The sequence below is a fragment of the Mus musculus genome, chromosome 6, assembly GCF_000001635.26.
Source record: "Mus musculus strain C57BL/6J chromosome 6, GRCm38.p6 C57BL/6J".
Classification (NCBI taxonomy): Eukaryota; Metazoa; Chordata; class Mammalia; order Rodentia; family Muridae; genus Mus; species Mus musculus.
In genome coordinates, this window is record NC_000072.6 from 30105864 (window position 1) to 30122466 (window position 16603).

A 16603-nucleotide genomic window follows, 5' to 3' on the forward strand; every position below is an offset into this window, starting at 1 on the left:
AAATTAGGTATTGTGGAGGAAAGTGCTTTGAAAATTAAACCATCTCACAATTTTATCATTACTGTTAGCATTTATTTCTTCTCAAAGGCTTATATCAAGAGAGAGTCTCCATGTGCAGCCGTGGCTTACCTGGAATTTGCTATGTATATCAGGCTGGCCTCAAACGGACAGAAATTCGCCTGTCTCTGCATCCCCTGTGTTGGAATTAAAGGCATGTGCCAACACACTCAGGTGCAGTTGGCTTTATTTTTAATTGTGGGGGAGGGAGAGAGTATGTATACATGTATATGCATATGCCTGTAGAAGCCAGAAGACAACACCTTTTACCCTGCAGTACTCTGCAAGAGCAGTATGCATTCTTAACTGCTAAGTCATCTCCCTGGCTCCCCTTTCTTTTCTCTTTAAACACTGAAAATTGGCTCATGCAAGTAGATGGGCATCACAGAACGGAGCAGTTGAACTCCATGCAGAGCTGACTGCCCTGAATTCAGAAGCAGAGCTGTGTCAGGGCTTTGCTGTTGTTCTTTGGGTTTTTCTTTTTGCTTTGTTTTGAATGTATAATTCTTGGCCAAGGGCAATGGTGAACATCTGTAACCTCGGTGCTTAGGAGGTGAAGTGAAGGCAGGAGGGCCAGAAGTTCAAGCTCAAGGCCAGCCTCAGCTGCAAAACAAGTTTGAGGACAGTCTGGCAGTATGAGACCTTGTCATGAAAAGCATCTCACTCCTCTCTCTCTCTCTCTCTCTCTCTCTCTCTCACACACACACACACACACACACACACACACACATGGGGCGGGGGGGGGGAAGATGAGGAAAAAAAGAATTCTCTTTTTAAACCACTCTTACATAAAAATTTGAGAAGGTTAAAATAAGGATTAGCAGAATAATCCATTTTGGGGGGGTGAGTTGGGGTCTATGTTGCCAAGAGTTGACTTGAACTTTTTTTTTTTTTGCCCTTGAAACTGAGACTCACTATGTAGCTCAGGTTATCCTAGACTCACTGTGTGATCAGGCTGGCGTTAACACACAAACCTGCCTCTGCATCCCAGGTGGTAGAATTAAAGGTGTGTGCCACCATACTCAGAAGGTCTTGAACTTTTGAGCTCAAGCAGTTCTCCTGCCGCAACTTCCCAGGTAGTAGAGACTATAAGTGTATACAACTGTGAATGCCTTGTTTTTCAGAAAATTGGCAGGTCGTGTTAGCAAGTTTTTCTAGGTATGCTGGATCAAGTGTGCTTCTCAGGTGCCCAGTATGATCGGTAGATGTGGAGTTGGGGGCACAGGGCACAGTTCAGTGATGCCAACCCCTGCTGCTAGTTCTCAGGGGCACCTGGAGCCAGAAACCATTCTTTCCTGAAGACTTTCCACATATTAAAAACAGTCTCCTTGGAGGAGAAGCCTCACAGCCTTTACTACAGCATTTGGGAGGTAGGAGCAGGGCAGGTGGATCTCTACATTTGAGCACAGTCTGGTCTCCATAGTGAGTTTCAAACCAACCAACTAATTAGTTCTCATTGCCACAATTGAGTAGGATAGGACTTCCATATTCTGGAGAAGTTGTACGTTTTGGAAAGAGCTGTATTTGAAAGGATATGGTAAAGACTCTTATTATGGAAGGAATTCCAGAATCATCTCTAAAAAGCCTGCCCAGGATAACTGGTTCACTCTACCTCTCTTTTGGGTGGTTTTTCTCCCTGCATCCTTGAAATTGCTGCCCTCCTCTGTATTCTCACTGGGGCCATCTTTGTCCCTGGAGCAATGATGCAACTGGGCAGTAATTCACTAGTTTCAGGAAAGCCTTCTAAAATAGTCCACACAGCAGATGCTTCGTCAGGAAGGGTTAGTCACAGCATTTGATTCATTTTCCTTAGAAAACATTGCGTCTGCTGTCAGGGTTTTTCAAGGGTTTTGTTTTGTTTTGATAAATCATGGCTGTGGTTTTTCCTATACTAACAGTAGTAAACACATGCCAAGTGTAATAAAGGGAAATGGGGCAGTCTCTAATGGGTAAAACCATACTGATAAAAAGTAGCGGAAAGGTTACCAGGGACTGGGGGAGTCCAAATGGGAGTTAAGGTTTTAACAGAATTTCTGTTTGCAATAAAATGATTCTGGAAATAGTGGTGATGTCAAACGACTTAGTGAGTGCAGTAAGTGTCCCCGAATTTTGTGTGTTAAGGTAGTAGATTTTATGTTGACTTTAAAGGAGAGAAAGGGGGAGCTGGATTAAAGTGTAAGTCTGGTGGTCTTCGGGTGGCTTCACACTAACTTACCTGGGGAATTTAGAATCTAGGTATATGGTTCATACTTGAGGCCAGCTAAATCTGAATTTTGTGGCTGAAACTCAAATACCTGTAGTATTAACCCCTCAGATTTTGTGTTACCCACTGATATATATATATATATATATATATATATATATATATATATATATATATATATATATATATTTTTTTTTTTTTTTCAAGATGCCTCTCCATGCAAAGCAGGCTTCCTTACATTATCTTATAACTCAGGCAGGCTGGTGCTGAACTCCTGATCCTCCCGTCTCTGACTTCCAAGTGCTAGGATTTTAGATATTTGCTACCATATCCAGCAGGCATTCTTACTATCTGAGGGTTTTCAGAGTGTGAATGTGCCATGCCATGCTATGCCATGATTTACCAAATATCAGTTAGAGGGGATGGGGATATATATAGCTCGGTGGTAGAGTGCTTGCCTAACACATACCAGACACTAGGTTTAAGCTGCAGTGTCACCAGAAGGGACAGACAGACAGTCATCTTCCTCTGTGGCCTCCACCTGGCTGGGGAGATGCCTTGGTGTATAAAGGGCTTGTCACACAATTATGAGGACCTAAGTTTAAATACCCAGAAACACTCCCTTCCCCACCCCCCATGTGTGTCTGTCTGTCTGTCTGTCTGTCTCTCATACACACACACACACACACCTTTTTTAAAAATCAGGCAGATTGGGATATGGTGTAGGGGCAGCAAGCACGTGGGGCACTTGCCTCCAAGCCTCCCACAACTGAAGCCCACTACCTCAGGCCCATATGGTAGAAAGTGAAAACCAACACACATGGCCACAGAAAATAAATCAATCATAATTTTTAAAATATGTGATGTAAGCTGGACATGATGGCACATGCCTTTAATCCTAGCACTTGAGGGAAGCAGGCAAGTGATCTCTGAGTTTGAGGCCATCCTGGTCTAGAGAGTGAGTTCCAGGACAGTCGTCTCAATAAAACAAAACGGAATCATGTGATATATTCTTAAATAGGACATAGTATATTTTAAGCAGAGAAGCATAGGTATATTCAAGAATGCTAAGGAAAGCCAGGCGTGGTGGCACACGCCTTTAATCCCAGCACTCGGGAGACAGAGGCAGGTGGATTTCTGAGTTCGAGGCCAGCCAGGACTACACAGAGAAACCCTGTCTCAAAAAACAAAAAAAAAAAAACAAAACAAAACAAAAAAAAAGCTAAGGAAAGGGATGATGACCAAGGAAATTACACATTTAAGATACAATAAGACCAAGGAGATATTTGCAACTTATATGATAAATAATTAATATGCAGAATAAATTAATGCTTCTTTCAAATTAATGAGATAAATTTAGAAAAATTGACAAAGCATTATAAGTAGCTCACTGAAAAAACAAATAACCAGCAAATATATAAAAAAAAATTCAACTCATTAATAAATAGGAAACCTTTCCTCCATATCAGATAAGCTCGAACCAGAAAGCTCAGTAAGTAACAAGGGGGGGTGGGGGGGGGGGAGGGAGGAAGGAGGAAGGACATACGGGAAGTTTGACGGAAGAGATGGCTCGGCCATTAAGAACAGTTGTTCATCCTGTAGGGGACCTGGGTTCAATTCATGGCACTTAGGTGGCAGCTTACAATCTTCTGTAACTCCAAGTCCAGGGAATCCAATGCCTTCTTCTGACCTCTGTGGGTACTAGACATGCGTGCCTGTAGTAATTACTGGGAAAAAACACCTATAACATAAGTATGAACCAGTTCGTACTGTCAGCTGGGGTGGGAAAGGGAAAGATGGTGTCTGTCAGTGTTGAGTGTGAGTTCCTTTGACCAGCAGTTTCACTTTCCACAGTTTCTTCCTAAGATGCACACACTGTAGACATGTGCCTGCTTTTAACCGCTTACTCGTGAGTCAGGAGCAGGCAGGTCTCTGAGTTTGAGGAGGAAGAGCAGTGAGGTCTGAGGCGACAGCACCAACCTCCCTAGAGAACTTAAATGCCTGTCAAGAGGAGATGCCTGAGAAGCAGTTATTGGCAGCTGCTAGAGAACAAGCCGTGAGCACAGTCGTCCAGAGACCTGTCTGGAGGGAGCTGTTGAGTGGAAGAAGCACACTGCACCGAGTGCAGGACAGCACTGATCGGTTTGTCTTCAGAAACCCAGGTGCCTTTCTAAAATGGTAATGGAATGAGTAGAATTGGGCCTACAGGGAAAGATATTATTCATCAGTCTAGTCAGGACACTGAATTGGTAGGCAAGCTAGCATGTTATTTTAGTGTGTAGTTTACATAAAGAGTGTAGCTACCACAAGCCCGCAGAGACTGACCAACCTGAGAGTAAGAAAACCTGAGGCTTGCAGGGCAGCACTTGAAGAGGTTCCTGGGTGTGATCATGGGAAGCAAAAGTGTGGCTTGTCTGAAGAAGGCCTTGGATGGGTCCACTTGCCAGTCCTTGACCTTACTCATTCTGAGGTTACAGTTTCTGTTTTCATTTTCTTTTTTGTTTTTGTTTTTCCAAAACAGGGTTTCTCTGTATAGCCCTGGCTGTCCTGGAACTCACTTTGTAGACCAGGCTGGCCTCAAACTCAGAAACCTGCCTGCCTCTGCCTCCTAAGTACTGGGATTAAAGGCGTGCGCCACCACTGCCCAGTGAGGTTACAGTTTCACACCGGCTCATCCCATGTTTTCTATAGCAGTGTGCTTTGAGTGGGGAGGGAATAAGATTGAGAAAAACCAGTGTTCAAGAGATGCCAGTGTTTGTGCTAGCAATTGTAGGCAACTATATTCGCATAAGGATTAGCCACTTTCATCATCTCTGAACCAAAATTGGTAGTGCAAATAATCCAGCTAACGAGTAAGGAAATCATTTGGCTCTAGTTCTCTAATGCCCTTGAATACACATTCAGATATGTATTCCTTTGTATGTAACTGGCCTGTCAACCTGCAAGTTCCTCATTTCAAATTAAAATAGCAAGGCCTGGCTGGGAAGGTGTCTCAGAGGGAGGAGGGCTTGTCACAAGTGTGTAGATCTGAATTCAAATCCCCAGAACCACAGGAAATCTGGCATGGTGATATATGTCTGTAATCCAAACAGAGAGATTGGAGTCAGAGACAGGAGAATGGCCTGGAGCTCGCAGGCCAGCTTGCTTGCTGGATTCTGTTGTAACAAAAGTGGGGACCTTCATCCAGAGTTGTCCTTTGACCTTCATAATAATGCTGAGGCATGGATCATACACACAGATTTAAAAAATCATCTCCAGTTTACCTTCTCTGCCTCAACACAATTTTCTTGTAGACTGTAGACCTTTCTGCATGGTTTAATATATGCTACTTTCTCTTATGTGTTACACAGCTGTCCTCAGAGTCCATAGAGAACCCACTACTGATACCCAAATCCACCAATGCTCACTGTATTACAGAAAATGGCACATAGTGTTTGTACGAGATATTTCTATAGACTTTAAATCATCTCTGCATTGCCTATATACAATACATAATCCAATGTAAATGCCATATAAGTGATCGTTAGACTGTATTATCTAAGAAATAACTATGGAAAAGACCAGTTGGTACATATTCAGTACAGGTAATTTTTTAAAAATATTTATTTATTTATTATATATAATTACACTGTAGCTGTCTTCAGACACTCCAGAAGAGGGCATCAGATTTCATTACGGGTGGTTATGAGCCACCATGTGGTTGCTAGGATTTGAACTCAGGACCTTTGGAAGAGCAGTCAGTGCTCTTAACCGCTGAACCATCTCTCCAGCCCGTAATTTTTTTTTTTAACCCTGAGTATTTGCTTACAGTTGAGTGAACCTGTAGATACCTAACTCACAGATATGGTGGTGATTTGTATTATCTGACCAGTAGAGGTGGAATTGTTAGACACGCTAACTTGAAAGTTTTCTTACAATTGAGTCTTAAATACCATTGGGGAGCCTCAGATATCCCTGATGTAGAGACAGAGAGACTGAGTGGCCAATGCTGTTTTAACATGTGTTAAGGATAATACATTTGCTGAACAGCAGATAAGGAGCTGAATTTTCAAAGGGCAGGTTTCTAGCATAGTAGGAATGATTGTTTCATTTTAGCTAGTTTAGGCTTTTGCTTTTTCTCCAGATACTAGATTGAAACCCACATCTTAAATATGCTAATAAAGTGTTCTACCTTCCATTTAGCAGCATGTCTCATCCCTTCAGTTAGGCTGTTTAGCATTTGAGAAAATCTTATTTTAAAACCATCTATAGTTTGTGTACGTGTGGCTGCCTTGGCTAAGGATGACCTGGAACTGATACTCCTGCTTCTGCCTCCCAAGTGCTGGGATTGCAGACAAGTCACCATGCCCAGTTTACTTTCACGTAATCTTTATTTTTATATGTGGGTGTGTCTGTGCACCACATGCATGCAGTGCCTGTAGATACCAGAAGAGGGCATTGAATTTCCCTGGAACTGCACTTAACAGACTTTAGAACTACCATGGGAGTTGGGAGGGTGGGGAACTACCATGGGGTGAATAGGAGTCAAACTTGGGTTCCCCTGGAAGAGCAACCAGTGTTCCTCACGGTGAGCTCTCTCTCCAGCTCTTGCAGTCTTTACTTTTGTTTGCTATTAACATGGATTTGATGCCCTTTCTCTCTGGTTGTACCCTGGAAGGAGCAGTATTTTCTACTGTGCTTGGAGTAAGTTTACTGGTCAGCCTAGGGCCCTTTAGGCACACACAGAGACCTAAGTCAGAATGAGAGCAGCCAAGCAAGCTTATTCTAGCCCAATTAAGGACAGCCTGAACAGTCCGATCCTGTTGATTGTCTCCCTGTGGATTACAGCAGACCTTCCTTAACAAGCACATTGAGAGGCTTTACTCTCACAACCTCTCCAGGACCACTAATTAGGCCAACTGGCAGTGAACAAGACACAGAGTCAAATTCTGGAAGGGAATTACTTAACTGTTTCTATGCTGGACAACTGGTAACTGATTTTCCCCATGTAGTCAGTCCCTTTCTGGTCAGTCATGATGATCTATGCCTCTAGTCTTAGCATTGAGGAGGCTGAGCAAGGAAACTCTCAAGTTCAAAGCCAGGCTGAGGGGGGTGGGAGGGAGGGGATAGATAAATAAGATGAATCTTCTTTTTTTTTTTTTTTTTTTTAAATTTGGGACAGTCTCTCCTTTTGTAGGTTGTTATTAATGGGACTAAAAAAGGAACTTTTAAGTTTGTAGCATCAGTTTATTTCATTTGTGCATTTGTGCTCTTGTTTTTTAAGTGAAGAAATAGAAAATGTATATAAGCCCTTTTCTGCTCGAGGCTAGAAAAGACAGTCAAGAAACTAGGATAAAGGACCTCATGAGGCAGCTGATAGCATGGGTTTGCAAATAGATATATTTCTATTAGCCCTCTGTTTGATGCCTCAGAGCCAAATATACATGAAGTGTATTATATCATGGCCTGAGGGTGGGAGATGTGTGAGTCGGAAGCATTTAGGAAGAGATGCCATGGCATGGCCCACATAGGAAGTCACTAGGCCTATCTTTGTCATATAAGCATGGATGATTTGCCTGCATGGTCCCCTGCTGTATAACTATTTGAATTATCTTCTGATATAATGAGATTCCTTTTTTTTTTTTTTTTTTTTTTTTTTTTTTGGTTTGGGGGGTGTTTTTGGGTTTTTTTCGAGACAGGGTTTCTCTGTGTAGCTCTGGCTGTCCTGGAACTCTAGACCAGGCTGGCCTCGAACTCAGAAATCCGCCTGCCTCTGCTTCCCAAGTGCTGGGATTAAAGGAGTGCACCACCACGCCCAGCCGAGATTCCATATTTATTATAAAAAGAATTATAAAAACACCTAGGAGATCCATTCTTCCATATTAAAGTGTTGGCATACTCATTCACTGCAGCTTAATCCTTAAGTATCCCCTAGCATTTTTGCTTTACCGTTTAGTTACAGCCATCGCCAAGTCCTTGATTCCAACTCCTTGCTCAAAATGTTCCTCTCCCTCTGGTTTTACAGTGCAAAGGCAGCACAGATGTGTTCTTGATAGGTACATGATCTAAGGTTTAAACTTGATAAACTGCTTTTCTTGCCCCAAATCATCAAACGTGCTGAAGAATATTCACTCCACAGACCTACTGTCTTCCTACATGCGTACACTGGTTCCTGTGCCAGGAAATGTGAGTCAGTATGTCAGCTGACTGTGGTTTAAGCCTGGTTTGGCTTCAGTTAGCTTCCCAAAATCAAGCTGAGTGAAGTCCATAATGTATTTCATATAGATGTTGCTCCATCTGCATCCAAGCCTCTTACTGCTGCTTCCAAGGAACTTGGAATAACTCTTGGGTTAGTTTCACCTTACTAAATGGAAAAGCAATTTCTTTTAACATCTTATACACATCTACCTCTTCATGGATATAATCCACCTTTTAGTGATTGTGGTATTTTTCGCCTGCTTCTCTGGAGGTCCTGCTCCAGTCATCTTGGTTCCAGATAACAGTGGTTCAACCTGCTACTCACATCTAGTCTACTTGAGTACCACCTCCAAAACAGTGTTAGCAGCACCTTGACGTGGACCCTTAACTCATGGAAGTTATAGAAGGAAAATCAGCCCTTAGTGTAGTAGTGTCTCTGGAGGCACAAATCATGTTTGGAGATAGGCATTGTTGTCCTTTTAAGAACAAGCCTACAAAATGTAGCTCCTATAATCATCAGGAGTGCCCTCCTTTAGTTGGCCATGGGGCAGAAGTAACTGTAGGAAGCAGTGAGCTCTCGGCAGTCCCATTTGGAACTTTCTGGACTTTTAGGGGTGCTCCCTGCTTGTTGGTCTTAGGGGTGTGGAGTCCAGGTGCACATCCCATGTGTTGGTCATGAGATCACTATGATGACCATGCTCTTGTCTTTCAGGCTCAGCTTCGGGCATTTATCCCAGAGATGCTCAAGTATTCCACAGGTCGGGGGAAACCAGGCTGGGGGAAAGAAAGCTGCAAGCCTATCTGGTGGCCAGAAGATATCCCATGGGCCAATGTCCGCAGTGATGTCCGCACAGAAGAGCAAAAACAAAGGGTACATTCCTCAGTCCTCATTAGTTTGCCATGCTGGGTCACCCGCCTCAGTTTCTGTTGGTACAAGTTTCATACCATTTCATAACAGTCAGGCCTCTTCCTCCAAAAAAGTCGGTTGTTCTCTGATATACAGTCCTTCTTGTTTATTACTGTACACAGAAAGATTTGGAAAGGCTGTGGATTTATACTTTGTTTCTTCATAGATGTCTTTTGTAAAAGCTTTAAACCAGAGAAACTTGGAAGTAAGAATCATTTGAAAGCTTAGAAATAGCCTTGCTTCTGATTAGCAAGAACTACTGTTGAGCGGTTTGGTGGCACATTCTGTAATGCTAGCACTCAGCAGGCCAGCGCATGGAATCTCTAGTTTGAGGCCAGCCTGGACAACATAATGAGTTCTAGACCAAACCTACCTGAAAACAAAAAACAGACAAACAAAACAAATCACTAGAGAGTTAGTTGAGTGGTTAAGACAGCTTGCTGTTTTTGCAGAAGACCTGAGTTCAATTCCCAGCACTCATGTCGGGTGACTTACAACCACACGTAACTCTAGTTACAGGGATCCAACTCTCTTCTGGCTGCCATGGGCACCGTCACACATGTAGGATACACTCACACAGACACACCCAGATAATATACATACATACAAAGAGACATAATACATACTTCTTGATCAGAGTGTTACCTCTTATGAGAAATTGGAGAGTTTGGCCTCAGTTTGGAATAGGACACAAAAGCAAAATCCGAACTTGGTTAGGAAGGAAGGACAGAAAACCATCAGTTGCTTTGCTCCAGAATAATTCTGTGGGAAGTCCTAAAAAACTAACTCTATACGAGGTTTGATAAATACATGCCTGATTCTCCTGTGGTGGCATAAATCCCCAATTTCTTTGTGGCTTATTATGCTTTCCTGTTGTTTTGATGACAGGTTTCATGGACCCAGGCATTACGGACCATAGTTAAAAATTGCTATAAGCAACATGGGCGGGAGGATCTTTTATATGCTTTTGAAGATCAGCAAACACAAACTCAGGCCACCACCACACACAGTATAGCTCATCTCGTACCATCACAGACCGTAGTACAGACCTTCAGCAACCCTGATGGCACCGTGTCGCTCATCCAGGTATGTAAGCCTGATGTCTCAGGGGAGGTGGCTCGGTGCTATCTCACCTCTAATGGAGAAGTTTCCTGTGTTCATGCTCTCTTCTCTGCACATCCTAACAGCTGCTCTCGCTCTCGCTCTTCCTGCCTAGCAGTCGCTTCCAAACAGTTTCATTTATTTTTTATTTCATTTTCTTGTGCTGCTTGGAATGGGAAAGTCCTCACCCACATGGCCACATCTTATCTCCAGCCTTTGAACCATATTTTACATTGCATGTGCTTTATTTAATTCAGAGCTATAAGTAGCTTCTGGAACATTTCCAAACAAAGCACCTGAAAATTGTTTCTTGGGTTAGGGTCCAATTAAATAGTAGAATGCTCGCCTATCATGTAGAAGACCATCACCTTCAATCCCCATCATCTGGAGAGAGAAACAGAGAGGAGGATTTTGGAGGAAGGAGGAAGGGAGAAAGACAGATAGGTGTGTACCTGCCAGAGAAATACCTTTTCTAAGGTGGAACACTGTTTATTGACAGATGAGGAATCTCTAAAGTTCAGGTTGGGGTTAGAGTGTAGAGTGTTGGTTGACTGGCACCAAACTCCAGAGTGGAATGCAGTTATTCTTCTAATATTGGTTCACGCTAGTCTCTGAGAGCTGATTTAGTCATTCTCTTCCTGTCAGGAGGCATATTATGCAGAATTTGGGGCTCAGCGAGTCTTAGCTTATGTGTGAGGGCTAGGTAGAAGGTCTGTCTACTGGCATTTAACTTCCTGTGTTTCCTAGGTTGGTACAGGGGCAACAGTAGCCACATTGGCTGATGCTTCAGAACTGCCAACCACAGTCACTGTTGCCCAAGTGAATTACTCTGCTGTGGCTGATGGAGAGGTAAGAAAAGGGTTTCTGTATTTCCCTACTGGAGTAGTGCATGAATGAGTAGGAAGAAGTCAGGCCCAGAAGACGAAGGAGCAGCCTTGCAATATGTGAAACTTTTAGTATTTATCCAACCATGACAATTTGGAGAAGTATCTAATATTGTGTTAATTGTAATAATTAAAATTCATGGATCACTACTGCCCAAACCAACCTGTTAGAAACTTAGAATTTCACATTTGTAATATAGTATTTAATATAAAACATAATAAAGGGATTTTCTCTTTCATATTTTTACAAGAAAGGCCATTTGAGGGCTCCAATGCTTAGTATAGGCAATCTCCATAGTTGCAAAAAGGTTAAACTATGTATGTTAATTTTATAAGTATGTAATTTATTTAAGATGCAGTTGGCTTAAGATTAGATTCTGTACCCAAACTTAGTGGTGCCACATGCCTTTAATCCCAGCATGTGGAGGCAGAGGCAGGCAGATCTCAGTGAGGTTAAGGCCAGCCTGGTCTACACAGAGAAATCCTGTCTCAAAAAAAAAAAAAAAAAGATTCTGTTGTCCTTTGGACCATTGTTGGTATTGGTCATGTTGAATGCATTAGACATCAGAAATTTAAATGATATCTAATGATAATAGTATGTGTGACTCTGCTGGACAAAGGAAAAAACCACCAAAGTACAAAGACATTAAAGATGTGAGCTTAAAGTGGGGCACTAGCACGTGCGATGGGTTTGAGATTAGATGACACACTCTGGTAGGATTTAATGAGCATCAATCCAGCTAAAATATAGACAGGTTCAGTAACAAGTAGGAAGAGACAGGAGTATGTTCTCCTGCCATACGTTCAGTGACTGCTCTATCGCCTATGCCAGGCTCTGCAGAACAGATAGCAGACAACAAACTGTTCTTGTCCACAGGGACCATACATGGTGGGTGGGAAGGACACCCGTGGGAAAGCATTCATTGAGCAGCAGCAGGAAGGGGGAGAAGGAGTGGCCTGTGGAGTGCGGGGGTTTGCTTCTGTGTGCCTTGGAGAGGAGTCATGCACCTGAGCTCGGACTAGAGGGGGCAAGCAAGAACAAAGGGTTCTGGGATAGAAGGGTTCTGTGCAAGGCAAGCAGGCATTCCACACTCTGAGTTTTGAAAACTTGAAATGGCTACAGTGACCTGCTCTAACCAGACATAACAGGGGCCACCATTTGAAGGGCCTCAGCACAATGAGTTTCTCTCAGCAAGGCAGTAGGACATCTTCTGAATAACTCTACCTCTTGGGCTTAACCTTCTCTTTGGACATGGTAGCATACAAACACATACAGTCACATGGGAAGGAAGGGATGAACAAGGCTCAGGCAACATGGCCAAGGAAAGCACTGCTTAGAAGCAGGGCCTGCCAAGTTTGCCTCTGCCTCCCATCCAAACCCAACAAGTTTCTTCCCCATCCCCTTCCTCCATCCATCTTTCCCTGCCTTGTTCCCTTCCTATCTCTTGACACGGGCTTACTATATAGGCCAAGCCGACCTGGGGACTGGGGACCTCCTGAGTGCTGGGCTAGGCATGTGCTACCATACTGGCCTCCAGAAAGTATTTTCAGTGATTTCTTTTAGTCTTCCAGAACTACTTGGTATAGACACAATTAAATTCAAATGTAAATTCTAACAGTCCCCCTTTTTTGCACAGAATACAGCATGCTGAAACCCTCCCTATACATTATAGGCCATGTTGTGTGCATTCATTTGGTGAAAAACATAATAATGTTATGTTTTGACTTTTGACTGTCCTTGTCCTTTCTGCCTCAGGTGGAACAAAACTGGGCCACGTTACAGGGCGGTGAAATGACCATCCAGACGACGCAAGCATCAGAGGCCACCCAGGCGGTAGCATCACTGGCAGAAGCCGCAGTGGCAGCTTCTCAGGAGATGCAGCAGGGAGCCACTGTCACCATGGCCCTCAACAGGTGGAGGCAGGGGCGGGGAAGACTGGGATTGCAGGCCTGTGCTAAGTAAGAGAGCTGCCGCGGTCCTCCTCAGTCAAGCATAAAGCAGACATTCTGATGCTGAGCTACAGAACTTTGATTTCTAACCAGCCCCACCAAGAAACATTGAACCCTTTCTTTTGAAGACTATCTAGGAAGGACACACTGCAGAAAGAGAGAGGCATTTACCAAAACAGCATTGCATGTTCCTTTCTGGCCACTTCCTCCTGAGTATTGACAGGAAAGGTCATCACCCTATTATTCTTGATTCTTGACCCAATTTTATTTTCAGCAGACCCAAGAATTGTTATTAATCATTAAGAATGGGGACCTTAAAGTCACTCTGCCCTGTCATTTGCTGGCTGGCTGACCTTGAGCAGTTTATTTAAACTCAGTGCCCAGCTCTCTTTCTGTAGACTAACTGTATGCCTCTCCCTGCCGTGAGGAGGTGTTGAAAGAACTGAAGGCATCAGTGTGAGTGAGATCCTAGGATCAGTGCCTGGCGTATAGTCAGGGCCGCTGCTAATCATTGTGTGCAGTCTTTAGCTCACATAGTCCTTGCACTCTCTGGCAAGCCAGCGCTCTTACAGGTGAGCTATGAGTAGAGAGGAGTGTTGCAGCAGTCTCTGCTGTCAAAGAAATCCTCCTTGGACCTGGGACTTAATTTCAGTGAACCACAAAACAGTTGATATTAGAATGAGCATTGTAGATATCCAGAGAGGAATACAAATGTCAGCTAAGTGTAGTTTGTGGGCATCTTTTTTGTTGTTAAGCTGCTTTTTAAAAAGGTTTAGGTTGGTAGGGATAGAGGGCTGGTTTTTGTTGTTGTTGTTGTTGTTGTTGTTTTTGTTTTTCGAGGGCTGGAGAGCACAGATGCGCTTGTGTGCAGTGAGTTGAATGAGGCTATACAATGTGTTGTTTGACAAGAGGTCAAACATAGATTTCTGGTTTGAATCCTGGCTAAACTCTTTGTTAGCCATTTGCCCCTAAGAAATTTAGTCCCTAGTGTGAGTTTCCTCTTTGTTACTGTAGGATAATATTCATAAACAGACTTAAGAACTCAGTAATACAGGATATATGAAGTTTTTAGAGGCACCTGCTCATGTTAACACTCGGGGAATTAAGTCTGTCTTCCTTGTTTCTTCTCTTCCTTCCCTCTACCTTTCCTTCCTTCGTTTTTCCCTCTCCCTGCCTTCCTCCCTCTCTTCAGCCCCCTCTCCCCCTACCTCTTTCTTTCCAGGGAGTCTCACTCTATCCTAGGTTGATCTAGAACTCACTCTGTCCCAGGCTAACCTTGAACACGTGCTGATCCTCCTGTCTTTTTTTTTTTCCCCCGAGCTATGGTTTCTCTGTATAGCCCTGGCTGTCCTGAAACTCACTCTGTAGACCAGACTGGCCTCGAACTCAGAAATCCCCCTGCCTCTGCCTCCCGAGTGCTGGGATCAAAGGTGTGCGCCACCACGCCCAGCAATCCTCCAGTCTTAAAGTCTCTGGAGTACTGGGATTATATTATAGGTGTGAGCCACCACGCTCATGATATTTAAGTTATACTGCAAGGGACTAGGGACTGAGATTAGTGGGGGAGTCTGACCTGCGTGAGGCCCTGGATTTAGGTTGTGTTTTAAGATTTGTCTATCAGAATTGATTATAGTGGGATATAAGTATAAAGCCAGTTAGGACAAGGCAAACTAGAGCCTAGATATGCTTTGTTAAAGGTTTGAAAGTCCTTGATTTGAAGGCAGTCATGATTTAGACATGGTTGATCAGACTCTATGACTGAGACTCAAGCATGCACACACTCTTGTCCTCTTAAGACTTAACATGTGCTGGGGCCACTGATGTGTGCTTTGCAGAGTCGTGGGAAATGTAACTGTTCTCTAGAGGTTGGCCTTCTTCCATTCCTTCCTTCAAGGTACTCAGATAAATTTCTAAAAGCTCGGAGGGAAACCCACCTGCCTTTGGACTGGTGTCCCCTTACTGTTACTTTGGGTCTAAAGTAAAGTAAGCCATCACTAAAAACCAACAAAACCAGAACCTTGCAACCAACACCTTGAACTTCCCAGTGAAGTGTGGTATCCTGGGAACCCTGCACATAGTGGAAAATCTGAGGCATATTCTGGCTCCCTTCGCTGTGAGGGTAAAGTTTATTTCTAAAGGCAGTGAGCATAATGGTATCCCCTGAGGGCTTGTTAACAGAACTAAGATGCAGCTGCAGTGTTTACTCCAGAAAGGAGAGTGGGGGGTCACTGTGGCTTGAAGGAGAAAAGAGATGTTGAAATCTGTTTGCAATCAGTCCAATGCCCCAGTGAGTCCTGGGGTGATGTGTTGCCACTTCCGACAGAAGCCAAGCCTGGCAGCACAGCAAACTGTAACCCACAGGTGACTGCTCTGTCAGGAGGGTTGAGTGAGTCAGTGTACTTACTTGAGATACAGGGGATCCCTTTATCCCCTCAAAATTCATTGTTGGAAATCCTCTTGATGAACAATACAGAGAATGCTGGTGGTTGTTCCTGTGGTAACAAGGTGGTTCCATAATCTGCCCTAGTCTGTTTCAGGTACAGCTGGAACAAGCATGATTCTCTAATAGCCACCTGCACCTCTGCTGCACTATAAACAGCAGATGGGAGTGCAGGGTGAGAAAGGAGAAGCAAGCTGTGGGGAAAGGCAGATGGATGGGGCCTAAGGAGGCGTAGGGTTCCTTCATCCACTAGAGGGAAAGTGGGGACAGCTGCAGGACAGACCTGTTTTTCAACTATGCTGTTAAAAGAGTTTTTACAGCAAGTCAGAACAAGACCCAGAGCTGCACAGCCTCTTAGCCCACCCTGGCTTTGTAACAAATCTAAAGGGGCTCTAACAATCTAAAGAGTTATCAGTATTAGAAACTGAAATTGGTGTTCATTTTAATGTATAAAATAAAGAATGAATTGGCACTTTTAGGGAGGAGGCAGGAAAGGAATCATAGTGAACAAATAAGGAGAGCATCATACACATACACAAAACAAAAACAAAACCCCAAGCAAACCAAGCATCTCTTCATCTGCACAAACAGCAGGGCGAGGAGGCAACTGTGCCTCCCTGGCTAGGGTCTTCTGCACTTAACCAGACCCTCCTGCAGAGATCTGACTTAAGTCCCCCAGTGCAGCCCTGCATAGAGATAGATGCATGCATGGGAGAGGTTTGAACTCTGTTGTACACTGGGCCTGTATTTACCTTAGGAAAAACCTACTTTACATTGTTTTGTAAATATAGCATTTGTGTGTCTGCTGACCACACTGCTTCCACTCAGCACCGTAAGGAAGCTGGGGCCTGGTCTTTCTTTCCAGGGAGCTTAGAAGATGCCTT

The 16603-nt window shown here is 43.6% G+C and overlaps 1 protein-coding gene across 21 annotated transcripts in view; it reads left to right on the forward strand.

Moving 5' to 3' along the window:
• Nrf1 (nuclear respiratory factor 1) overlaps positions 1–16603 on the forward strand; it is a 105474-nt gene that overhangs the window by 57879 nt on the left and 30992 nt on the right. For all 21 annotated transcript variants that reach the window (XM_006505006.4, NM_001164226.1, NM_010938.4 and 18 more), the window contains 4 exons: positions 9150–9308; positions 10233–10430; positions 11193–11294; positions 13086–13243. In XM_006505006.4, coding sequence (XP_006505069.1) covers positions 9150–9308; positions 10233–10430; positions 11193–11294; positions 13086–13243 — 617 coding nt within the window. The remainder of the gene's footprint in view (positions 1–9149; positions 9309–10232; positions 10431–11192; positions 11295–13085; positions 13244–16603) is intronic.